The sequence below is a fragment of the Oncorhynchus keta genome, chromosome 19, assembly GCF_023373465.1.
Source record: "Oncorhynchus keta strain PuntledgeMale-10-30-2019 chromosome 19, Oket_V2, whole genome shotgun sequence".
Classification (NCBI taxonomy): Eukaryota; Metazoa; Chordata; class Actinopteri; order Salmoniformes; family Salmonidae; genus Oncorhynchus; species Oncorhynchus keta.
In genome coordinates this window covers 11,072,544-11,092,798 of record NC_068439.1, presented here as the reverse complement: position 1 = coordinate 11,092,798, position 20,255 = coordinate 11,072,544, and the positions used below count along the sequence as shown (strand labels likewise).

At 48.2% G+C, this 20,255-nt stretch overlaps 2 protein-coding genes across 2 annotated transcripts in view; one reads left to right on the top strand and one right to left on the bottom strand.

The window, feature by feature from the left end:
- Positions 1-359: 359 nt before the first annotated feature.
- LOC118381322 (G-protein coupled receptor 3-like) lies at positions 360-2,977 on the bottom strand. The gene is made up of 2 exons (XM_035768275.2): positions 2,780-2,977; positions 360-1,507 (listed from the first exon to the last, which is right to left on the bottom strand). The coding sequence occupies exon 2, from the start codon at positions 1,484-1,486 to the stop codon at positions 494-496; it is 993 nt and encodes a 330-aa protein (XP_035624168.2). The 5' UTR covers positions 1,487-1,507; positions 2,780-2,977; the 3' UTR covers positions 360-493.
- Positions 2,978-18,231: 15,254 nt separating this feature from the next.
- LOC127909619 (CD164 sialomucin-like 2 protein) overlaps positions 18,232-20,255 on the top strand; it is a 5,544-nt gene continuing 3,520 nt past the window's right edge. Inside the window, exons 1-4 of the mRNA XM_052471772.1 lie at positions 18,232-18,923; positions 19,421-19,507; positions 19,932-20,009; positions 20,106-20,141. Coding sequence (XP_052327732.1) covers positions 18,836-18,923; positions 19,421-19,507; positions 19,932-20,009; positions 20,106-20,141 — 289 coding nt within the window. The 5' untranslated portion in view covers positions 18,232-18,835. The remainder of the gene's footprint in view (positions 18,924-19,420; positions 19,508-19,931; positions 20,010-20,105; positions 20,142-20,255) is intronic.

The window sequence follows — 20,255 nt, the reverse complement described above, 5'->3', positions numbered from 1 at the left end:
GTTCTGGAGTTCACCGACAGCAGCATAGTATATAGTCCCAACAAACCATCCAAAGGCTTCTAATATAATATCTTGACATAGTATCATTGTATAGACCCACTTTCCCGTGCTCCTAAAGCAAGTATGTTGGATCCAGATGAGTTACGTTGAACCTCTGTGATTGCATCAGACTGGATGGTCTACATGTTAGGTGAGGATGAGGCACATGTTAAGATGATACAGTACGTCACATTTTGATTCCAGCTGATTCCAAGATGGCTGTCTTCTGGAACAGTACATTCTCATTGCTTCTTATCTGAAGTGCAAGTGATGATGATGTTCTCTACTGTTTTTCACGTATATGGGGCAGTCAATGTAGCTGTGTGTGTGTGTGTGTGTGTGTGTGTGTGTGTGTGTGTGTGTGTGTGTGTGTGTGTGTGTGTGTGTGTGTGTGTGTGTGTGTGTGTGTGTGTGTGTGTGTGTGTGTGTGTGTGTGTGTGTGTGTGTGTCCATCCTACACATCAACAGGCCTGTGTGTGTTGTGTCTGTGAGGACAGCAGGCATGCAGCAGCACCAGTCGTATGTCTCTGTTCCTCAGGCTATACAGCAGAGGGTTGAGCAGAGAGTTCCCCGCCGCCGGCACTAGCGTAGCGTACGTATACAGGGGCGAGCTAGATGCGTCGCCCAGCAAACCGTAGAGGGCGAAGGGCGTCCAACAGCTGACGAACACTCCGAGGACTAACAGCAGCCGAGAGAGTCCCTTACCCCGGCCCCCGTGCTTGCTGGCATACGATTGGTCGTCAGGCAGGAAGTGTCTCTGCGTGGCGATGGCGTGGGCGTGCCTCCTTGCGACACGGCAGATCCCGGTGTACAGCTGCAGCGTGACCATGACGACCAGAAGGAAGCCGCCGCAGAGCAACGACAGGTATGTCCGGGTCAGGGGTCGCGCAACGGAACAGGATGTGATGTCATTGAGGCAGTGCCACCCCAGCACCGGCCCCGAGCCAATCAGACAAGACCCCAGCCAGACGAGTGCCAGAAGACCAGCGGCACAGCGGCGCGAGTGGCGGGAGCCGTAGGTGAGGGCTTGGCTTAGAGACAGGTAACGATCCAGGGCCACACCCATCAGGCTGAGGAGGGAGGCCGTCAGTGATGTCGCCAGCAACCCTGACGTCATCAGCTCCGACCAATCCGTGGGCTCCACACAAAACAGGAAGAGGAAGTGGAGGATCAAGGCCACGCCCGCCAGCAGGTCGGCTAATGCCAGGCTGGCGAGGAGTAGGAAGACAGGAGCGCGGAGAGAAGGCGTAGCCAAGATGGCAGCCACTACGATGGCGTTTTCGGACACGATGAGAGTTCCCGATACGCACAGTGCCACTCCCCATAGGCTGAGAGGAGAGGCCTCAGGCATGGCCGTGGGATCTGATTGGTCCAGCAGGGAAAGGGGTGTAGACATCCCTGAACCTGAAGACTCCTCGAACCAGACGTCAGAGTCATTTTGGGTCATTATGGGTCAAACACACCACACCTGAGAGAGAGAGAGAAAGAGAGAGAGAGAGAAAGAAAGAGAAAAAAGATACAGAAATGTTAATACACATTGTTACTGTACAAATAGTAGCAGCTCTTCCTCTCCTTCTGTCTTCCCTGCATGTGAGTAACCCTGAGCTGGAGCTGCATCTCAATAGTCTACAGTGGCTTCCTCTCCTGGGTCTTCGGCCACTTCGTCCATCTGTCAATAGGTCCGGGCCTTTATGACACAGGAGGAAGGGCACTTGAACTACTGGTCCAACTCAAACTGCTCTCTCAAATGAGAGACTCAGCGTGCTCCTCACATTGCTCTGGGACCATTCCATTCCATTGCTATGGGACCATTCCATTCCATTCCATTTCTATGGGCCCATTCCATTCCATTGCTATGGGACCATTCTATTCCATTTCTATGGGACCATTGCATTGCTCTGGGACCATTCCATTCCATTGCTATGGGACCATTCCATTCCATTTCTATGGGACCATTCCATTCCATTTCTTTGGGACCATTCCATTCCATTTCTATGGGACCATTCCATTCCATTGCTATGGGACCATTCCATTGCTATGGGACCATTCCATTTCTATGGGACCATTCCATTCGATTTCTATGGGACCATTCCATTCCATTTCTATGGGACCATTCCATTCCATTGTTATGGAACCATTCCATTCCATTTCTATGGGACCATTGCATTGCTCTGGGACCATTCCATTCCATTGTTATGGGTCCATTTCATTGTTATGGGACCATTCCATTCCATTTCTATGGGACCATTCCATTCCATTTCTATGGGACCATTCCATTCCATTGTTATGGGACCATTCTATTCCATTTCTATGGGACCATTCCATTCCATTGTTATGGAACCATTCCATTCCATTGCTCTGGGACCATTCCAATCCATTGCCTGATCTCTACTCTTCTCTCTGAAATGTTCACCCCCCTCATTGATTTACAAGGTATAGAAAGCAATGTAAGACATATGGTGAAAAATCCCTGTCTAGCCTACGTCCATCCAATGCTTTTTAATCCATGAGGGGGAGTGAAGGAGTGCACACTCCAGGGAGAAGGGGGAGAAGACTGCAGCCCTTCTCGTGTCTCCTCTCCACTCTTCTCCTATAGTACAGTGGGGAGTGTTTTGTAACAGATTTCCAGCATCTTGAAACACCATGTCAATATGCTCTGGCTCTGATAAATCATTTGACGTTTACAAAATATACACATTACATACAGACACAGACAGACAGACACTGCAAAATATCTTACCTTCTATTGATAAAAATACCTTGATCACGATTCTTCCAAATCAGCTCTGTTCACAGTGTATTCAGGAGACAGTGATGTCGTGATGCTGTCCCTGTGTCTCGGTGTATCGGTATATCGATGGTTGGCTATATCTCAGAAAAGGCTTGTCTGACTGTCCCCATCAGAGTAATAACATATTCTCAGTTTCTCCGGGTGGTGTGAACGCCAGAATGACTGGCTGGATCTGATGCACTCAGGGTCCTTCACTAGGGAAGATCTGACTGACGTCAGTGTTGGTGGGCTTCAGCCAATGAGGTGCTAGGAGAGACGGGGGGGTGTGATAGGGGACTCCTGTAGAGGAATTTCATTCAGAAAAATGCGACAGCTTCCTGCCCCTCCCACTGCGGCTTGCCTCGTGTGCACCTTTCCCGTAAATAATTCCCGGTATACTTTTTCCGACACACACACACACACACACACCACAGTAGAGATTCTGATCAGTGTGAATGAATTAGGTTTGGAGAGAGAGGGCTTTGGGGAGCTGTCCAAGGTGCTGAAACGCAGCTATATGCTAGAAATGGTTTTAATCAATTGGTTTGATTGTTTTTATGTGGGGGTATTAAATAATACAACACGAATACATTGGAGCTCATACGTTTAGTTGAAGTGTTTATGTCATTCAGTAAGCAAAAGGTGCACGAATAGGCTACATAGACCCTTCAGTCCCAAGCTGAGTCACTGGCTACATAGACCCTTCAGTCCCAAGCTGAGTCACTGGCTACATAGACCCTTCAGTCCCAAGCTGAGTCACTGGCTACATAGACCCTTCAGTCCCAAGCTGAGTCACTGGCTACATAGACCCTTCAGTCCCAAGCTGAGTCACTGGCTACATAGACCCTTCAGTCCCAAGCTGAGTCACTGGCTACATAGACCCTTCAGTCCCAAGCTGAGTCACTGGCTACATAGACCCTTCAGTCCCAAGCTGAGTCACTGGCTTCATAGACCCTTCAGTCCCAAGCTGAGTCACTGGCTACATAGACCCTTCAGTCCCAAGCTGAGTCACTGGTTTCATAGACCCTTCAGTCCCAAGCTGAGTCACTGGCTACATAGACCCTTCAGTCCCAAGGTGAGTCACTGGCTTCATAGACCCTTCAGTCCCAAGCTGAGTCACTGGCTACATAGACCCTTCAGTCCCAAGCTGAGTCACTGGCTACATAGACCCTTCAGTCCCAAGCTGAGTCACTGGCTACATAGACCCTTCAGTCCCAAGCTGAGTCACTGGCTACATAGACCCTTCAGTCCCAAGCTGAGTCACTGGCTACATAGACCCTTCAGTCCCAAGGTGAGTCACTGGCTACATAGACCCTTCAGTCCCAAGCTGAGTCACTGGCTACATAGACCCTTCAGTCCCAAGCTGAGTCACTGGCTACATAGACCCTTCAGTCCCAAGCTGAGTCACTGGCTACATAGACCCTTCAGTCCCAAGCTGAGTCACTGGCTACATAGACCCTTCAGTCCCAAGCTGAGTCACTGGCTACATAGACCCTTCAGTCCCAAGCTGAGTCACTGGCTACATAGACCCTTCAGTCCCAAGCTGAGTCACTGGCTACATAGACCCTTCAGTCCCAAGCTGAGTCACTGGCTACATAGACCCTTCAGTCCCAAGCTGAGTCACTGGCTACATAGACCCTTCAGTCCCAAGCTGAGTCACTGGCTACATAGACCCTTCAGTCCCAAGCTGAGTCACTGGCTACATAGACCCTTCAGTCCCAAGCTGAGTCACTGGCTACATAGACCCTTCAGTCCCAAGCTGAGTCACTGGCTACATAGACCCTTCAGTCCCAAGGTGAGTCACTGGCTACATAGACCCTTCAGTCCCAAGCTGAGTCACTGGCTACATAGACCCTTCAGTCCCAAGCTGAGTCACTGGCTACATAGACCCTTCAGTCCCAAGCTGAGTCACTGGCTACATAGACCCTTCAGTCCCAAGCTGAGTCACTGGCTACATAGACCCTTCAGTCCCAAGCTGAGTCACTGGCTACATAGACCCTTCAGTCCCAAGCTGAGTCACTGGCTACATAGACCCTTCAGTCCCAAGGTGAGTCACTGGCTACATAGACCCTTCAGTCCCAAGCTGAGTCACTGGCTACATAGACCCTTCAGTCCCAAGCTGAGTCACTGGCTACATAGACCCTTCAGTCCCAAGCTGAGTCACTGGCTACATAGACCCTTCAGTCCCAAGCTGAGTCACTGGCTACATAGACCCTTCAGTCCCAAGCTGAGTCACTGGCTACATAGACCCTTCAGTCCCAAGCTGAGTCACTGGCTACATAGACCCTTCAGTCCCAAGCTGAGTCACTGGCTACATAGACCCTTCAGTCCCAAGCTGAGTCACTGGCTACATAGACCCTTCAGTCCCAAGCTGAGTCACTGGCTACATAGACCCTTCAGTCCCAAGGTGAGGCCTTCAGTCCCAAGCTGAGTCACTGGCTACATAGACCCTTCAGTCCCAAGGTGAGTCACTGGCTACATAGACCCTTCAGTCCCAAGGTGAGTCACTGGCTACATAGACCCTTCAGTCCCAAGGTGAGGCCTTCAGTCCCAAGGTGAGTCCCTGGCTACATAGACCCTTCAGTCCCAAGCTGAGGCCTTCAGTCCCAAGGTGAGTCACTGGCTACATAGACCCTTCAGTCCCAAGGTGAGGCCTTCAGTCCCAAGCTGAGTCACTGGCTACATAGACCTTTCAGTCCCAAGGTGAGTCGCTAGCTACATAGACCCTTCAGTCCCAGGCTGAGTCACTAGCTACATAGACCCTTCAGTCCCAAGCTGAGGCCTTCAGTCCCAAGCTGAGTCACTGGCTACATAGACCCTTCAGTCCCAAGCTGAGGCCTTCAGTCCCAAGCTGAGTCACTAGCTACATAGACCCTTCAGTCCCAAGCTGAGGCCTTCAGTCCCAAGCTGAGTCACTGGCTACATAGACCCTTCAGTCCCAAGCTGAGTCACTGGCTAAGCACCGTTTGTCTCGGATGAATCATGCATTATTATTTGATAAAAAAGTGAGTAGGCTAGCATATATATATATATATATATATAGTCCTACAATGTCCAGGGTTTTTGAAAGATATGAAATCATGATATGAAATATTACTGTTAGAATAATAGGGTCATTTATCTATTTTAAATCATGATCAGCTGATCGGTTAAGGATGTAGGATATCAGAAGATAGATTATTGATCCGTTAAGGATGTAGGATATCAGATGATAGATTATTGATCGGTTAAGGATGTAGGATATCAGATGATAGGTTATTGATCGGTTAAGGATGTAGGATATCAGATGATATATTATTGATCGGTTAAGGATGTAGGATATCAGATGATAGATTATTGATCGGTTAAGGATGTAGGATATCAGATGATAGATTATTGATCGGTTAAGGATGTAGAATATCAGATGATAGGTTATTGATCGGTTAAGGATGTAGGATATCAGATCATAGATTATTGATCGGTTATGGATGTAGGATATCAGATGATATATTATTGATCGGTTAAGGATGTAGGATAAGGATGTAGGATATCAGATGATAGATTATTGATTGGTTAAGGATGTAGGATATCAGATCATAGATTATTGATTGGTTAAGGATGTAGGATATCAGATGATAGATTATTGATCGGTTAAGGATGTAGGATATCAGATGATAGATTATTGATCGGTTAAGGATGTAGGATATCAGATGATAGATTAATGATCGGTTAAGGATGTAGGATAAGGATGTAGGATATCAGATGATAGATTATTGATCGGTTAAGGATGTAGGATAAGGATGTAGGATATCAGATGATAGATTATTGATCGGTTAAGGATGTAGGATATCAGATGATAGATTATTGATCGGTTAAGGATGTAGGATATCAGATGATATATTATTGATCGGTTAAGGATGTAGGATATCAGATGATAGATTATTGATCGGTTAAGGATGTAGGATATCAGATGATATATTATTGATCGGTTAAGGATGTAGGATATCAGATGATATATTATTGATCGGTTAAGGATGTAGGATATCAGATGATAGATTATTGATCGGTTAAGGATGTAGGATATCAGATGATATATTATTGATTGGTTAAGGATGTAGGATATCAGATGATAGATTATTGATCGGTTAAGGATGTAGGATATCAGATGATAGATTATTGATCGGTTAAGGATGTAGGATATCAGATGATATATTATTGATTGGTTAAGGATGTAGGATATCAGATGATAGATTATTGATCGGTTAAGGATGTAGGATATCAGATGATAGATTATTGATCGGTTAAGGATGTAGGATATCAGATGATAGATTATTGATCGGTTAAGGATGTAGGATATCAGATGATATATTATTGATCGGTTAAGGATGTAGGATATCAGATGATAGATTATTGATCGGTTAAGGATGTAGGATATCAGATGATAGATTATTGATCGGTTAAGGATGTAGGATATCAGATGATAGATTATTGATCGGTTAAGGATGTAGGATATCAGATGATATATTATTGATTGGTTAAGGATGTAGGATATCAGATGATAGATTATTGATCGGTTAAGGATGTAGGATATCAGATGATAGATTATTGATCGGTTAAGGATGTAGGATATCAGATGATAGATTATTGATCGGTTAAGGATGTAGGATATCAGATGATATATTATTGATCGGTTAAGGATGTAGGATATCAGATGATAGATTATTGATCGTTAAGGATGTAGGATATCAGATGATAGATTATTGATCGTTAAGGATGTAGGATATCAGATGATAGATTATTGATCGGTTAAGGATGTAGGATATCAGATGATATATTATTGATCGGTTAAGGATGTAGGATATCAGATGATAGATTATTGATCGGTTAAGGATGTAGGATATCAGATGATAGATTATTGATCGGTTAAGGATGTAGGATATCAGATGATAGATTATTGATCGGTTAAGGATGTAGGATATCAGATGATATATTATTGATTGGTTAAGGATGTAGGATATCAGATGATAGGTTATTGATCGGTTAAGGATGTAGGATATCAGATGATCTGTAGTCTGAGGCATCTTTGGCAGTGATGTCATGTAATTGTCATATTTCAGTTTTTTTTTAATGTCTATAAACCTGTTTTTGCTTTGTCATTATGGGGTATTGTGTGTAGATTACAGAGGGAATTGTTTTATTTGAATCCATTTTAGAATAAGGCTGTAATGTAACACAATGTGTAAAAAGTCAAAGGGGTCTGAGTAGTTTCTGAAGGCTCTGTAGGTAGTAGAGAGGATTCTCTGTTTCCCCGGATAATAAAACACAGCTTGCGTGGGCTGCAGTGGTTGCTGCAATGTATCTCCGTGGTTACGCACAGGCCACGGCACTACGCATAGAGGGAGACCTTCGTCCTGTTGTTGCCATAGAACCATATAAGGAAACTGACTTCCGGTTCTCTTTGGGAGAGAAAAGATCGATACCTCACAAAGCATTATGTCATTTACACATTACCGGGAAAAACTGTTAGAGGGAGAAGAGGGAGAATTAGATAAAGAAAAAGTGTTAGAGGGAGAAGAGGGAGAAGAGGGAGAAGAGGGAGAATTAGATAAAGAAAAACTGTTAGAGGGAGAAGAGAGAGAAGAGAGAGAAGAGGGAGAAGAGGGAGAAGAGGGAGAAGAGAGAGAAGAGGGAGAAGAGGGAGAAGAGGGAGAAGAGGGAGAAGAGAGAAGAGGGAGAAGGGGGAGAAGAGGGAGAAGAGGGAGAATTAGATAAAGAAAAAGTGTTAGAGGGAGAAGAGGGAGAAGAGAGAGAAGAGAGAGAAGAGAGAGAAGAGGGAGAAGAGGGAGAAGAGGGATAATTAGATAAAGAAAAACTGTTAGAGGGAGAAGAGGGAGAAGAGGGAGAAGAGGGAGAAGAGAGAAGAGAGAGAAGAGGGAGAAGAGGGAGAAGAGGAGAGAGGGAGAGAGAGAAGAGAGGAGAAGAGGAGAAGAGGGAGAAGAGGAGAGAGGGAGAGAAGAGGGAAAGAGAAAAGAGAAGAGGGAGAAGGAGAAGAGGGAGAAGAGGGAGAAGAGGGAGAAGAGGGAGAATTAGATAAAGAAAAACTGTTAGAGGGAGAAGAGGGAGAGGGAGAAGGAGAGAAGAGGGAGAGAGGGAGAGAGGGAGAAGAGGGAGAAGAGGGAGAAGAGGGGGAGAGATTAGATAAAGAAAACTGTTAGAGGGAGAAGAGGGAAGAGGGAGAAGGGAGAAGAGGAGAAGAGAGAGAAGAGAGAGAAGAGGGAGAAGAGAGAGAAGAAGAGAGAGAAGAGGGAGAAGAGGGAGAAGAGGGAGAAGAGGGAGAAGAGGAGAAGAGGGAGAAGAGGGAGAAGAGAGAGAAGAGGGAGAAGAGCGAGAGAAGAGGGAGAAGAGAGAGAAGAGGGAGAAGAGAGGAGAGGAGAGAAGAGAAGAAGAGGAGAGAAGAGAGGAGAAGAGAGAGAAGAGGGAGAAGAGGGAGAAGAGAGAAGAGAGAAGAGGGAGAAGAGGGAGAAGAGGGAGAAGAGAGAGAAGAGGGAGAAGAGGGAGAAGAGGGAGAAGAGGGAGAAGAGGGAGAAGAGGAGAAGAGGGAGAAGAGGGAGAAGAGAGAAGAGAGAGAAGGGAGAAGAGGGAGAAGAGGGAGAAGAGGAGAGAGGGAGAAGGGAGAAGAGGGAGAAGAGGGAGAAGAGGGAGAAGAGAGAGAGAAGAGAAGAGGGAGGGAGAAGAGGGAGAGAGAGAAGAGAGAAGAGGGAGAAGAGGGAGAAGAGGGAGAGAGAAGAGAGAAGAGAGAAGAGAAGAGGGAGAAGAGGGAGAAGAGAGAGAAGAGAGAGAAGAGGGAGAAGAGGGAGAAGAGGGAGAAGAGGGAGAAGAGAGAGAAGAGGAGAAGAGGGAGAAGAGGGAGAAGAGGGAGAAGAGGGAGAAGAGGGAGAAGAGGGAGAAGAGAGAGAAGAGGGAGAAGAGGGAGAAGAGGGAGAAGAGGGAGAAGAGGGAGAAGAGGGAGAAGAGGGAGAAGAGGGAGAAGAGGGAGAAGAGAGAGAAGAGAGAGAAGAGGGAGAAGAGGGAGAAGAGGGAGAAGAGAGAGAAGAGGGAGAAGAGGGAGAAGAGGGAGAAGTCAGTAAACGCTGCCTCATTCATCTCCCTCTTTGTTTTTATTTATTCATTTGGACAAAACAATAATTGGATGAAGTGCTAAATCACAGTAGACCTATAACCCACTGAGCTAAAGCCTAGGCAACAACTAGGGGAGCTAACACAAGTATTCAGGTTTCTGGCAAGATTAACCTACAAATCCAGTGAATGTGGTTCGCTGAACCACTCCTGTTACACTACCCCTGTTACACCTGATGGGCTTTTAGACAGAGGAAGACTGGACCACTCCTGTTACACTACCCCTGTTACACCTGATGGGCTTTTAGACAGAGGAAGACTGGACCACCCCTGTTCACTACCCCTGTTACACCTGATGGGCTTTTAGACAGAGGAAGACTGGACCACCCCTGTTCACTACCCCTGTTACACCTGATGGGCTTTTAGACAGAGGAAGACTGGACCACCCCTGTTCACTACCCCTGTTACACCTGATGGGCTTTTAGACAGAGGAAGACTGGACCACCCCTGTTCACTACCCCTGTTACACCTGATGGGCTTTTAGACAGAGGAAGACTGGACCACCCCTGTTCACTACCCCTGTTACACCTGATGGGCTTTTAGACAGAGGAAGACTGGACCACCCCTGTTCACTACCCCTGTTACACCTGATGGGCTTTGGAAGACTGGACCACCCCTGTTTACCCCTGTTACACCTGAGAGACAGAAGACTGGACCACCCCTGTTCACTACCCCTGTTCACTACCCCTGTTACACTACCCCTGTTACACTACCCCTGTTACACCTGATGGGCTTTTAGACAGAGGAAGACTGAACCACCCCTGTTCACTACCCCTGTTACACCTGATGAGCTTTTAGACAGAAGAAGGTAACTGTTGTTTTTATAGTGTATTTACCAGTAAGATACTGTGGAGAAGAGACGTATCTATTCATTACCGACTGGCTGCCCTCAGGTGGCGTTTATGAGCTGTTAACAAGAAGCTCCGGCTCGTGGTGCCGTGACTGCGGATTTTCCTCGGTTATCTAACACACACACACACTGCCCTTCCCCTTAACACATACACACACACACTGTCCTTCCCCCGAACACACACACACACACACACACACACACACACACACACACACACACACACACACACACACACACACACACACACACACACACACACACACACACACACACACACACACACACACACACACTTTGACTCTGCAGCACAAATCCATGTGTGTTTTGTGTGAGAGGAGGGCGATGATGTAGAGCAGAAGCAGAGAGGAGGAGAGCAGGCTGGGTTGTGTAGGGAGGAGTAGAGCAGGCTGGGTTGTGTAGGGAGGAGGAGAGCAGGCTGGGTTGTGTAGGGAGGAGGAGAGCAGGCTGGGTTGTGTAGGGAGGAGGAGAGCAGGCTGGGTTGTGTAGGGAGGAGTAGAGCAGGCTGGGTTGTGTAGGGAGGAGGAGAGCAGGCTGGGTTGTGTTGGGAGGAGGAGAGCAGGGAGGAGGAGAGCAGGCTGGGTTGTGTAGGGAGGAGGAGAGCAGGCTGGGTTGTGTAGGAAGGATCAGAGCAGGCTGGGTTGTGTTGGGTGGAGCAGAGCAGGCTGGGTTGTGTAGGGAGGAGGAGAGCAGGGAGGAGGAGAACAGGCTGGGTTGTGTAGGGAGGAGGAGAGCAGGGAGGAGGAGAGCAGGCTGGGTTGTGTTGGGAGGAGGAGAACAGGCTGGGTTGTGTAGGGAGGAGGAGAGCAGGCTGGGTTGTGTAGGGAGGAGGAGAGCAGGCTGGGTTGTGTAGGGAGGAGGAGAGCAGGGAGGAGGAGAACAGGCTGGGTTGTGTAGGGAGGAGGAGAGCAGGGAGGAGGAGCGCAGGCTGGGTTGTGTTGGGAGGAGGAGAACAGGCTGGGTTGTGTAGGGAGGAGGAGAGCAGGCTGGGTTGTGTAGGGAGGAGGAGAGCAGGCTGGGTTGTGTAGGAAGGAGCAGAGCAGGCTGGGTTGTGTAGGGAGGAGGAGAGCAGGCTGGGTTGTGTATGGAGGAGTAGATCAGGCTGGGTTGTGTAGGGAGGAGTAGAGCAGGCTGGGTTGTGTAGGAAGGAGCAGAGCAGGCTGGGTTGTGTAGGGAGGAGGAGAGCAGGCTGGGTTGTGTAGGGAGGAGGAGAGCAGGCTGTAGTAGAGAGGGTGTAGGGTGTGTGTATGTAGTAGAGAGGGTGTAGGATGTGTGTGTGTAGTAGAGAGGGTGTAGGGTGTGTGTGTGTAGTAGAGAGGGTGTAGGGGTGTGTGTGTGTAGTAGAGAGGGTGTAGGGTGTGTGTGTGTGTGTAGTAGAGAGGGTGTAGGGTGTGTGTATGTAGTAGAGCGGGTGTAGGGTGTGTGTATGTAGTAGAGAGGGTGTAGGGTGTGTGTATGTAGTAGAGAGGGTGTAGGGTGTGTGTATGTAGTAGAAAGGGTGTAGGGTGTGTGTATGTAGAAGAGAGGGTGTAGGGTGTGTGTGTGCGTAGTAGAGAGGGTGTAGGGTGTGTGTATGTAGTAGAGAGAGTGTAGGGTGTGTGTATGTAGTAGAGAGGGTGTAGGGTGTGTGTATGTAGTAGAGAGGGTGTAGGGTGTGTGTGTGTGTGTAGTAGAGAGGGTGTAGGGTGTGTGTATGTAGTAGAGAGGGTGTAGGGTGTGTGTGTAGTAGAGAGGGTGTAGGGTGTGTGTGTGTAGTAGAGAGGGTGTAGGGTGTGTGTGTAGTAGAGAGGGTGTAGGGTGTGTGTGTGTAGTAGAGAGGGTGTAGGGTGTGTGTATGTAGTAGAGAGGGTGTAGGGTGTGTGTGTGTAGTAGAGAGGGTGTAGGGTGTGTGTATGTAGTAGAGAGGGTGTAGGGTGTGTGTGTGTAGTAGAGAGGGTGTAGGGTGTGTGTATGTAGTAGAGAGGGTGTAGGGTGTGTGTATGTAGTAGAGAGGGTGTAGGGTGTGTGTGTGTAGTAGAGAGGGTGTAGGGTGTGTGTATGTAGTAGAGAGGGTGTAGGGTGTGTGTATGTAGTAGAGAGGGTGTAGGGTGTGTGTGTGTAGTAGAGAGGGTGTGTGTGTAGTAGAGAGGGTGTAGGGTGTGTGTATGTAGTAGAGAGGGTGTAGGGTGTGTGTGTAGTAGAGAGGGTGTAGGGTGTGTGTATGTAGTAGAGAGGGTGTAGGGTGTGTGTGTGTAGTAGAGAGGGTGTAGGGTGTGTGTGTGTGTAGTAGAGAGGGTGTGTGTGTGTAGTAGAGACGGTGTAGGGTGTGTGTATGTAGTAGAGAGGGTGTAGGGTGTGTGTGTGTAGTAGAGAGGGTGTAGGGTGTGTGTGTGTAGTAGAGAGGGTGTAGGGTGTGTGTGTGTAGTAGAGAGGGTGTAGTGTGTGTGTGTAGTAGAGAGGGTGTAGGGTGTGTGTGTAGTAGAGAGGGTGTAGGGTGTGTGTGTGTAGTAGAGAGGGTGTAGGGTGTGTGTGTGTAGTAGAGAGGGTGTAGGGTGTGTGTGTGTAGTAGAGAGGGTGTAGGGTGTGTGTGTGTAGTAGAGAGGGTGTAGGGTGTGTGTGTGTAGTAGAGAGGGTGAGAGGGTGTAGTAGAGAGGGTGTAGGGTGTGTGTGTGTAGTAGTAGAGGGTGTAGGGTGTGTGTGTGTAGTAGAGAGGGTGTAGGGTGTGTGTGTATGTAGTAGAGAGGGTGTAGGGGGTGTGTGTGTGTAGTAGAGAGGGTGTAGGGGTGTGTGTGTGTGTAGAGAGGGTGTAGGGTGTGTGTGTAGTAGAGAGGGTGTAGGGTGTGTGTGTGTAGTAGTAGAGAGGGTGTAGGGTGTGTGTGTGTGTGTAGTAGAGAGGGTGTAGGGTGTGTGTGTGTGTAGAGAGGTGTAGGGTGTGTGTGTGTAGTAGAGAGGGTGTAGGGTGTGTGTGTGTAGTAGAGAGGGTGTAGGGTGTGTGTGTGTAGTAGAGAGGGTGTAGGGTGTGTGTGTGTAGTAGAGAGGGTGTAGGGTGTGTGTGTGTGTAGTAGAGAGGGTGTAGGGTGTGTGTGTGTAGTAGAGAGGGTGTAGGGTGTGTGTGTGTAGTAGAGAGGGTGTAGGGGTGTGTGTGTGTAGTAGAGAGGGTGTAGGGTGTGTGTGTAGTAGAGAGGGTGTAGGGTGTGTGTGTGTAGTAGAGAGGGTGTAGGGTGTGTGTGTGTAGTAGAGAGGGTGTAGGGTGTGTGTAGTAGAGAGGGTGTAGGGTGTGTGTGTGTAGTAGAGGGTGTAGGGTGTGTGTGTGTAGTAGAGAGGGTGTAGGGTGTGTGTGTGTAGTAGAGAGGGTGTAGGGTGTGTGTGTGTAGTAGAGAGGGTGTAGGGTGTGTGTGTAGTAGAGAGGGTGTAGGGTGTGTGTAGTAGAGAGGGTGAGGGTGTGTGTGTGTAGAGAGGGTGTAGGGTGTGTGTGTAGTAGAGAGGGGTGTGTGGTAGTAGAGAGGGTGTGTGTGTGTAGTAGAGAGGGTGTAGGGTGTGTGTGTGTAGTAGAGAGGGTGTAGGTGTGTGTGTAGTAGAGAGGGTGTGTGTGTGTGTAGTAGAGAGGGTGTAGGGTGTGTGTGTGTAGTAGAGGGTGTGTGTGTGTAGTAGAGAGGGTGTAGGGTGTGTGTGTAGTAGAGAGGGTGTAGGGTGTGTGTGTGTGTAGTAGAGAGGGTGTAGGGTGTGTGTGTGTAGTAGAGAGGGTGTAGGGGGTGTGTGTAGTAGAGAGGGTGTGTGTGTGTAGTAGAGAGGGGTGTAGGGTGTGTGTATGTAGTAGAGAGGGTGTAGGGTGTGTGTAGTAGAGAGGGTGTAGGGTGTGTATGTAGTAGAGAGGGTGTAGGGTGTGTGTAGTAGAGAGGGTGTAGGGTGTGTGTGTGTAGTAGAGAGGGTGTAGGGTGTGTGTGTGTAGTAGAGAGGGTGTAGGGTGTAGGGTGTAGGGTGTGTGTAGTAGAGAGGGTGTAGGGTGTGTGTAGTAGAGAGGATGTGTGTGTGTGTAGTAGAGAGGGTGTGTGTGTGTAGTAGAGAGGGTGTAGGGTGTGTGTAGTAGAGAGGGTGTGTGTGTGTAGTAGAGAGGGTGTGTGTGTGTAGTAGAGGGTGTAGGGTGTGTGTAGTAGAGAGGGTGTAGGGTGTGTAGTAGAGAGGGTGTGTGTGTGTAGTAGAGAGGGTGTAGGGTGTGTGTAGTAGAGAGGGTGTGTGTGTGTAGTAGAGAGGGTGTGTGTGTGTAGTAGAGAGGGTGTAGGGTGTGTGTAGTAGAGAGGGTGTGTGTGTGTAGTAGAGAGGGTGTGTGTGTAGTAGAGAGGGTGTAGGGTGTGTGTAGTAGAGAGGGTGTGTGTGTGTGTGTAGTAGAGGGGTGTGTGTGTGTAGTAGAGAGGGTGTAGGGTGTGTGTAGTAGAGAGGGTGTAGGGTGTGTAGTAGAGAGGGTGTGTGTGTAGTAGAGAGGGTGTAGGGTGTGTGTAGTAGAGAGGGTGTGTGTGTGTAGTAGAGAGGGTGTGTGTGTGTAGTAGAGAGGGTGTGTGTGTGTAGTAGAGAGGGTGTGTGTGTGTAGTAGAGAGGGTGTAGGGTGTGTGTAGTAGAGAGGGTGTGTGTGTGTAGTAGAGAGGGTGTGTGTGTAGTAGAGGGTGTAGGGTGTGTAGTAGGGTGTAGGGTGTGTGTAGAGAGGGTGTGTGTGTGTAGTAGAGGGTGTGTGTGTGTAGTAGAGAGGGGTGTGTAGGGTGTGTGTAGTAGAGAGGGTGTGTGTAGTAGAGAGGGTGTAGGGTGTGTGTAGTAGAGAGGGTGTGTGTGTGTAGTAGAGAGGGTGGTGTGTGTGTAGTAGAGAGGGTGTAGGTGTGTGTAGTAGAGAGGGTGAGGTGTGTAGTAGAGGGTGTAGGGTGTGTGTAGTAGAGAGGGTGTGTGTGTGTAGTAGAGAGGGTGTAGGGTGTAGGGTGTGTGTGTGTAGTAGAGAGGGTGTAGTGTGTGTAGTAGAGAGTGGTGTAGGGTGTGTGTGTGTAGTAGAGAGGGTGTAGGGTGTGTGTAGTAGAGAGGGTGTAGGGTGTGTGTAGTAGAGAGGGTGTAGGGTGTGTGTAGTAGAGAGGGTGTAGGGTGTGTGTAGTAGAGAGGGTGTGTGTGTGTAGTAGAGAGGGTGTAGGGGTGTGTGTAGTAGAGAGGGTGTGTGTAGTAGAGAGGGTGTAGGGTGTAGGGTGTAGGGTGTAGGGTGTGTGTGTGTAGTAGAGAGGGTGTGTGTATGTAGTAGAGAGGGTGTAGTGTGTGTGTAGTAGAGAGGGTGTATGTAGTAGAGAGGGTGTAGGGTGTGTGTAGTAGAGAGGGTAGGGTGTGTAGTAGAGAGGGTGTAGGGTGTGTGTAGTAGAGAGGGTGTAGGGTGTGTGTAGTAGAGAGGGTGTAGGGTGTGTGTAGTAGAGAGGGTGTATGTAGTAGAGAGGGTGTAGGGTGTGTGTAGTAGAGAGGGTGTAGGGTGTGTGTAGTAGAGAGGGTGTAGGGTGTGTGTAGTAGAGAGGGTGTGTGTAGTAGAGAGGGTGTAGGGTGTGTGTAGTAGAGAGGGTGTATGTAGTAGTCAGGGTGTAGGTGTGTGTGTAGTAAAGAGGTGTAGGGTGTGTGTAGTAGAGAGGGTGTAGGGTGTGTGTAGTAGAAGGGTGTAGGGTGTGTGTAGTAGAGAGGGTGTAGGGTGTGTAGTAGAGAGGGTGTGGGTGTGTGTAGTAAAGCAGGGTGTAGGGTGTGTGTAGTAGAGAGGGTGTATGTAGTAGAGAGTGGTGTGTGTAGTAGAAGGGTGTAGGGTGTGTGTAAAGTACTACAGGTGTATGTATTAGAAGGGTGTGTGTAGTAGAGAGGGTGTCCAGTGTGTGTAGTAGAACAGGGTGTATGTAGTAGAGAGGGTGTGTGTAGTAGAGAGGGTGTAGGGTGTGTGTAGTAGAGAGGGTGTATGTAGTAGAGAGGGTGTGTGTAGTAGAGAGGGTGTAGGGTGTGTGTAGTAGAGAGGGTGTATGTAGTAGAGAGGGTGTAGGTGTGTGTAGTAGAGAGGGTGTAGGGTGTGTGTAGTAGAGAGGGTGTATGTAGTAGAGAGGGTGTGTGTAGTAGAGAGGGTGTAGGGTGTGTGTAGTAGAGAGGGTGTATGTAGTAGAGAGGGTGTGTGTAGTAGAGAGGGTGTAGGGTGTGTGTAGTAGAGAGGGTGTATGTAGTAGAGAGGGTGTGTGTAGTAGAGAGGGTGTACCTGTGTGTAGTAGAGAGGGTGTATGTAGTAGAGAGGGTGTGTGTAGTAGCATAGGGTGTGTGTAGTAGAGAGGGTGTAGGGTGTCTGTAGTAGAGAGGGTGTACTGTCTCAGAGGGTGTGTGTAGTAGAGAGGGTGTGTGTAAAGGGTGTAGGGTGTGTAGGTAACCAGGGTGTTTGTAGTAGACAGGGTGTGTGTAGTAGAGAGGGTGTAGGGTGTGTGTAGTAGAGAGGGTGTATGTAGTAGAGAGGGTGTGTGTAGTAGAGAGGGTTAGGGGTGTGTTTAGTATTAGAGGGTGTGTCTTATTGGTGTGTGAGTAGAGAGGGTGTATCTTCAATGACGCTTCCCAAAGGTGTGTGTGTAGTAGAGAGGGTGTATGTAGTAGAGAGGGTGTGTGTAGTAGAGGGTGTACGTGTGTGTAGTAGAGGGTGTAGGGTGTATCCTAGTAGAGAGGGTGTGTGTAGTAGAGAGGGTGTGTGTGTAGCAGGGTTTAGGGTTGTGTAGTAGAGAGGGTGTCTGGGTGTGTCTAGTAGAGGGGGGTGAGGGTGTGTGTAGTAGAGGGTGTAGGGTGTGTGTAGTAGAGAGGGTGTAGGGTGTATGTACTGGGGTGTGTAGTTTATACTGTGTGTAGTGAGGGTGTAGGGTGTGTGTAGTAGAGAGGGTGTAGGGTGTGTGTAGTAGAGAGGGTGTAGGGTGTGTGTAAAGGGTGTATGTAGTAGAGAGGGTGTGTGTAGTAGAAGGGTGTAGGCCACTGTGTGTAGTAGAGAGGGTGTAGGTGTGTGTAGTAGAGAGGGTGTAGGGTGTGTGTAGTAGAGAGGGTGTAGGGTGTGTGTAGTAGAGAGGGTGTGTGTAGTAGAGAGGGTGTAGGGTGTGTGTAGTAGAGAGGGTTTTATGAGGTGAAGGTGACATAAAGCATTATTCATTGCAATGTGCTGTGTGTGTCAATCAGTATGTTCATTATACAGTTCGAAAAATCTATGCAAAGATAGGAATTGACAGCACATACATTTCCACAAATACATATGCATTTGACAAAACGCACTGTACGTGTGTCCTAGTCTGTCTGTTCAGTATCTGTAGTATCTGTGTCGGGAATGTTAATGTGTGTGTGTGTGTGTGTGTGTGTGTGTGTGTGTGTGTGTGTGTGTGTTTGTTTGTTTTGTTTGTTTGTTTGTTTGTTTGTTTGTTTGTTTGTTTGTTTGTTTGTGTACCTTTGTGCGCGCTTGAATGCATGTTATGTGTGTGCATGTGTGTGTCAGAGTGTCAGTGTTCTGAGGTAAACAGGTGTCACTGTCTCAGTGGTGTGTGTTTCAGGTTGGGGGCAAAGCGGATGGCGGTTGCTAGGTAACCAGGTAGAATAGGGCTTGAATTACACCTGTGTCTCTCCCTGTCCCAAATGCAGGCACCTCTTTTCTCCGACCTCATCCGCTCTTTCCTAAAGCTAGACACCCATCTCTTATTTTTTTGGTGTGGTTTGAGGCCTCTGCGAGGAGAAGCAATATACAACCAACTGAAAAGTACTACATCTTACATTTGGAACCTTTTGGAACTCTCTAGAACCTTCCAGAACCTTGAAGAACGTTAGAATTTTCTGATCCCTGTTGACGTCTACTAGGAGCCACCTGAGGAACTGAAGCAACTTTTTTTCTCTTTTCTCTGACTAGTCTGTTGTCTCTACTGGTCTGTACTGGTCTGAACTGGTCTGTTGTCTCTACTGGTCTGTACTGGTCTGAACTGGTTGTTGTGGTTTGTACTGGTCTGAACTGGTCTGTAGTGGTCAAGATGCGACGGTTAGAGCTAAAGGCCCTCTGTGTAGCATTGCTGGTCTTTGCAGTGGTGAGCGCCACTTCCTGTCAGTCGGACTCTTCAGGTAGGCGTGTGTCGAATATGTTTGTGGTCTGTCACCCTATGGACATTCTGACACTCAACTTGGACCCCTCTCTTCTTTTTGGCCACACTTCATTTTACAGTTGTGTTTCCTCCTTCCCTTGACTCCTTCCCTTGCCTCCTCTTCTTCATGACTTGTCATCTGAAAGTACATTAAATGTGTCAGCAAATGTAACATTGGTAGTTTAGTCGACAATGCTCATACCTGAGGGACTGTAGCTCCCAACATGCCTAGAGATCAGCTCAGCTAAACACATTTTTTTCTGCATTTTGATTTGACTTTTATCTGTGTCTAATATTGGTTGTGTTTGTTGAATGATTTAAAACAAACTGGGCCTAAAGGGTTTTTGTGACAAAAGTTCAAGTAATCTTCAATGACGCTCCTGGTATGAGGTTTGATCTTGAAAGCAGAGGTCATCCCTTAAGGGGGGTGTGTTACTCTACCGTGGCTGATTGATTGACAATTGTCTCCTCCAATAGACTGCGCCCAGGCTGAGTCATGTGACCTGTGCGTTGGAGACTCCACCCTCAACCTGACTGGCTGTGTCTGGAGGGTCTGCGTGAATGGTGAGAAATAACAGATGAAATACGCATAAGAGGAAGTCTTAGCTTCTATTCTAAGGGTTTTAGTGAAAATAACAACATATCCTCTAAAAAAGGATCTCTGTACTTTTATACTGCCCTCACCTGATGAAGCCCACAAAGGACACCACACACACCACACACACACACACACACACACACACACACACACACACACATAATAGAAATTAGATCCCTAGCTGCAGGTAAGAAAACTCTCCAGGTCTTTACCAGATGATTCAATTATTCAGTGTGTCAGGATCGGACCAACACACACACACACACACACACACACACACACACACACCACACACACACACACACACCACACACACACACTCACACACTCACACACACGCACACACACACGCACACACGCACACACTCACAACCTCACTCTCTCTCATAGGCAATGATACTGGGTGTGTGTCCGATCAGGATGATTATCAGAACTGTAATGTGACAAGTGACCCAGACATGTGTACAGGTGAGTAACACACACTTACGCACACACACACACACACATAGAGAATGTAATCTAACTGTTTGCTGGATCACACTAACGTTTGTTACGTGTTTCCAGTCATAGAGATCGAGGCAGAAGGTAAAGGGGACTCAGGTGAGTTCAACCTCAACATCCCTCCCTCCCTCCCTCCCTCCCTCCCTCCCTCCCTCCCTCCCTCCCTCCCTCCCTCCCTCCCTCCCTCCCTCCCTCCCTCATCCATCCCTCATC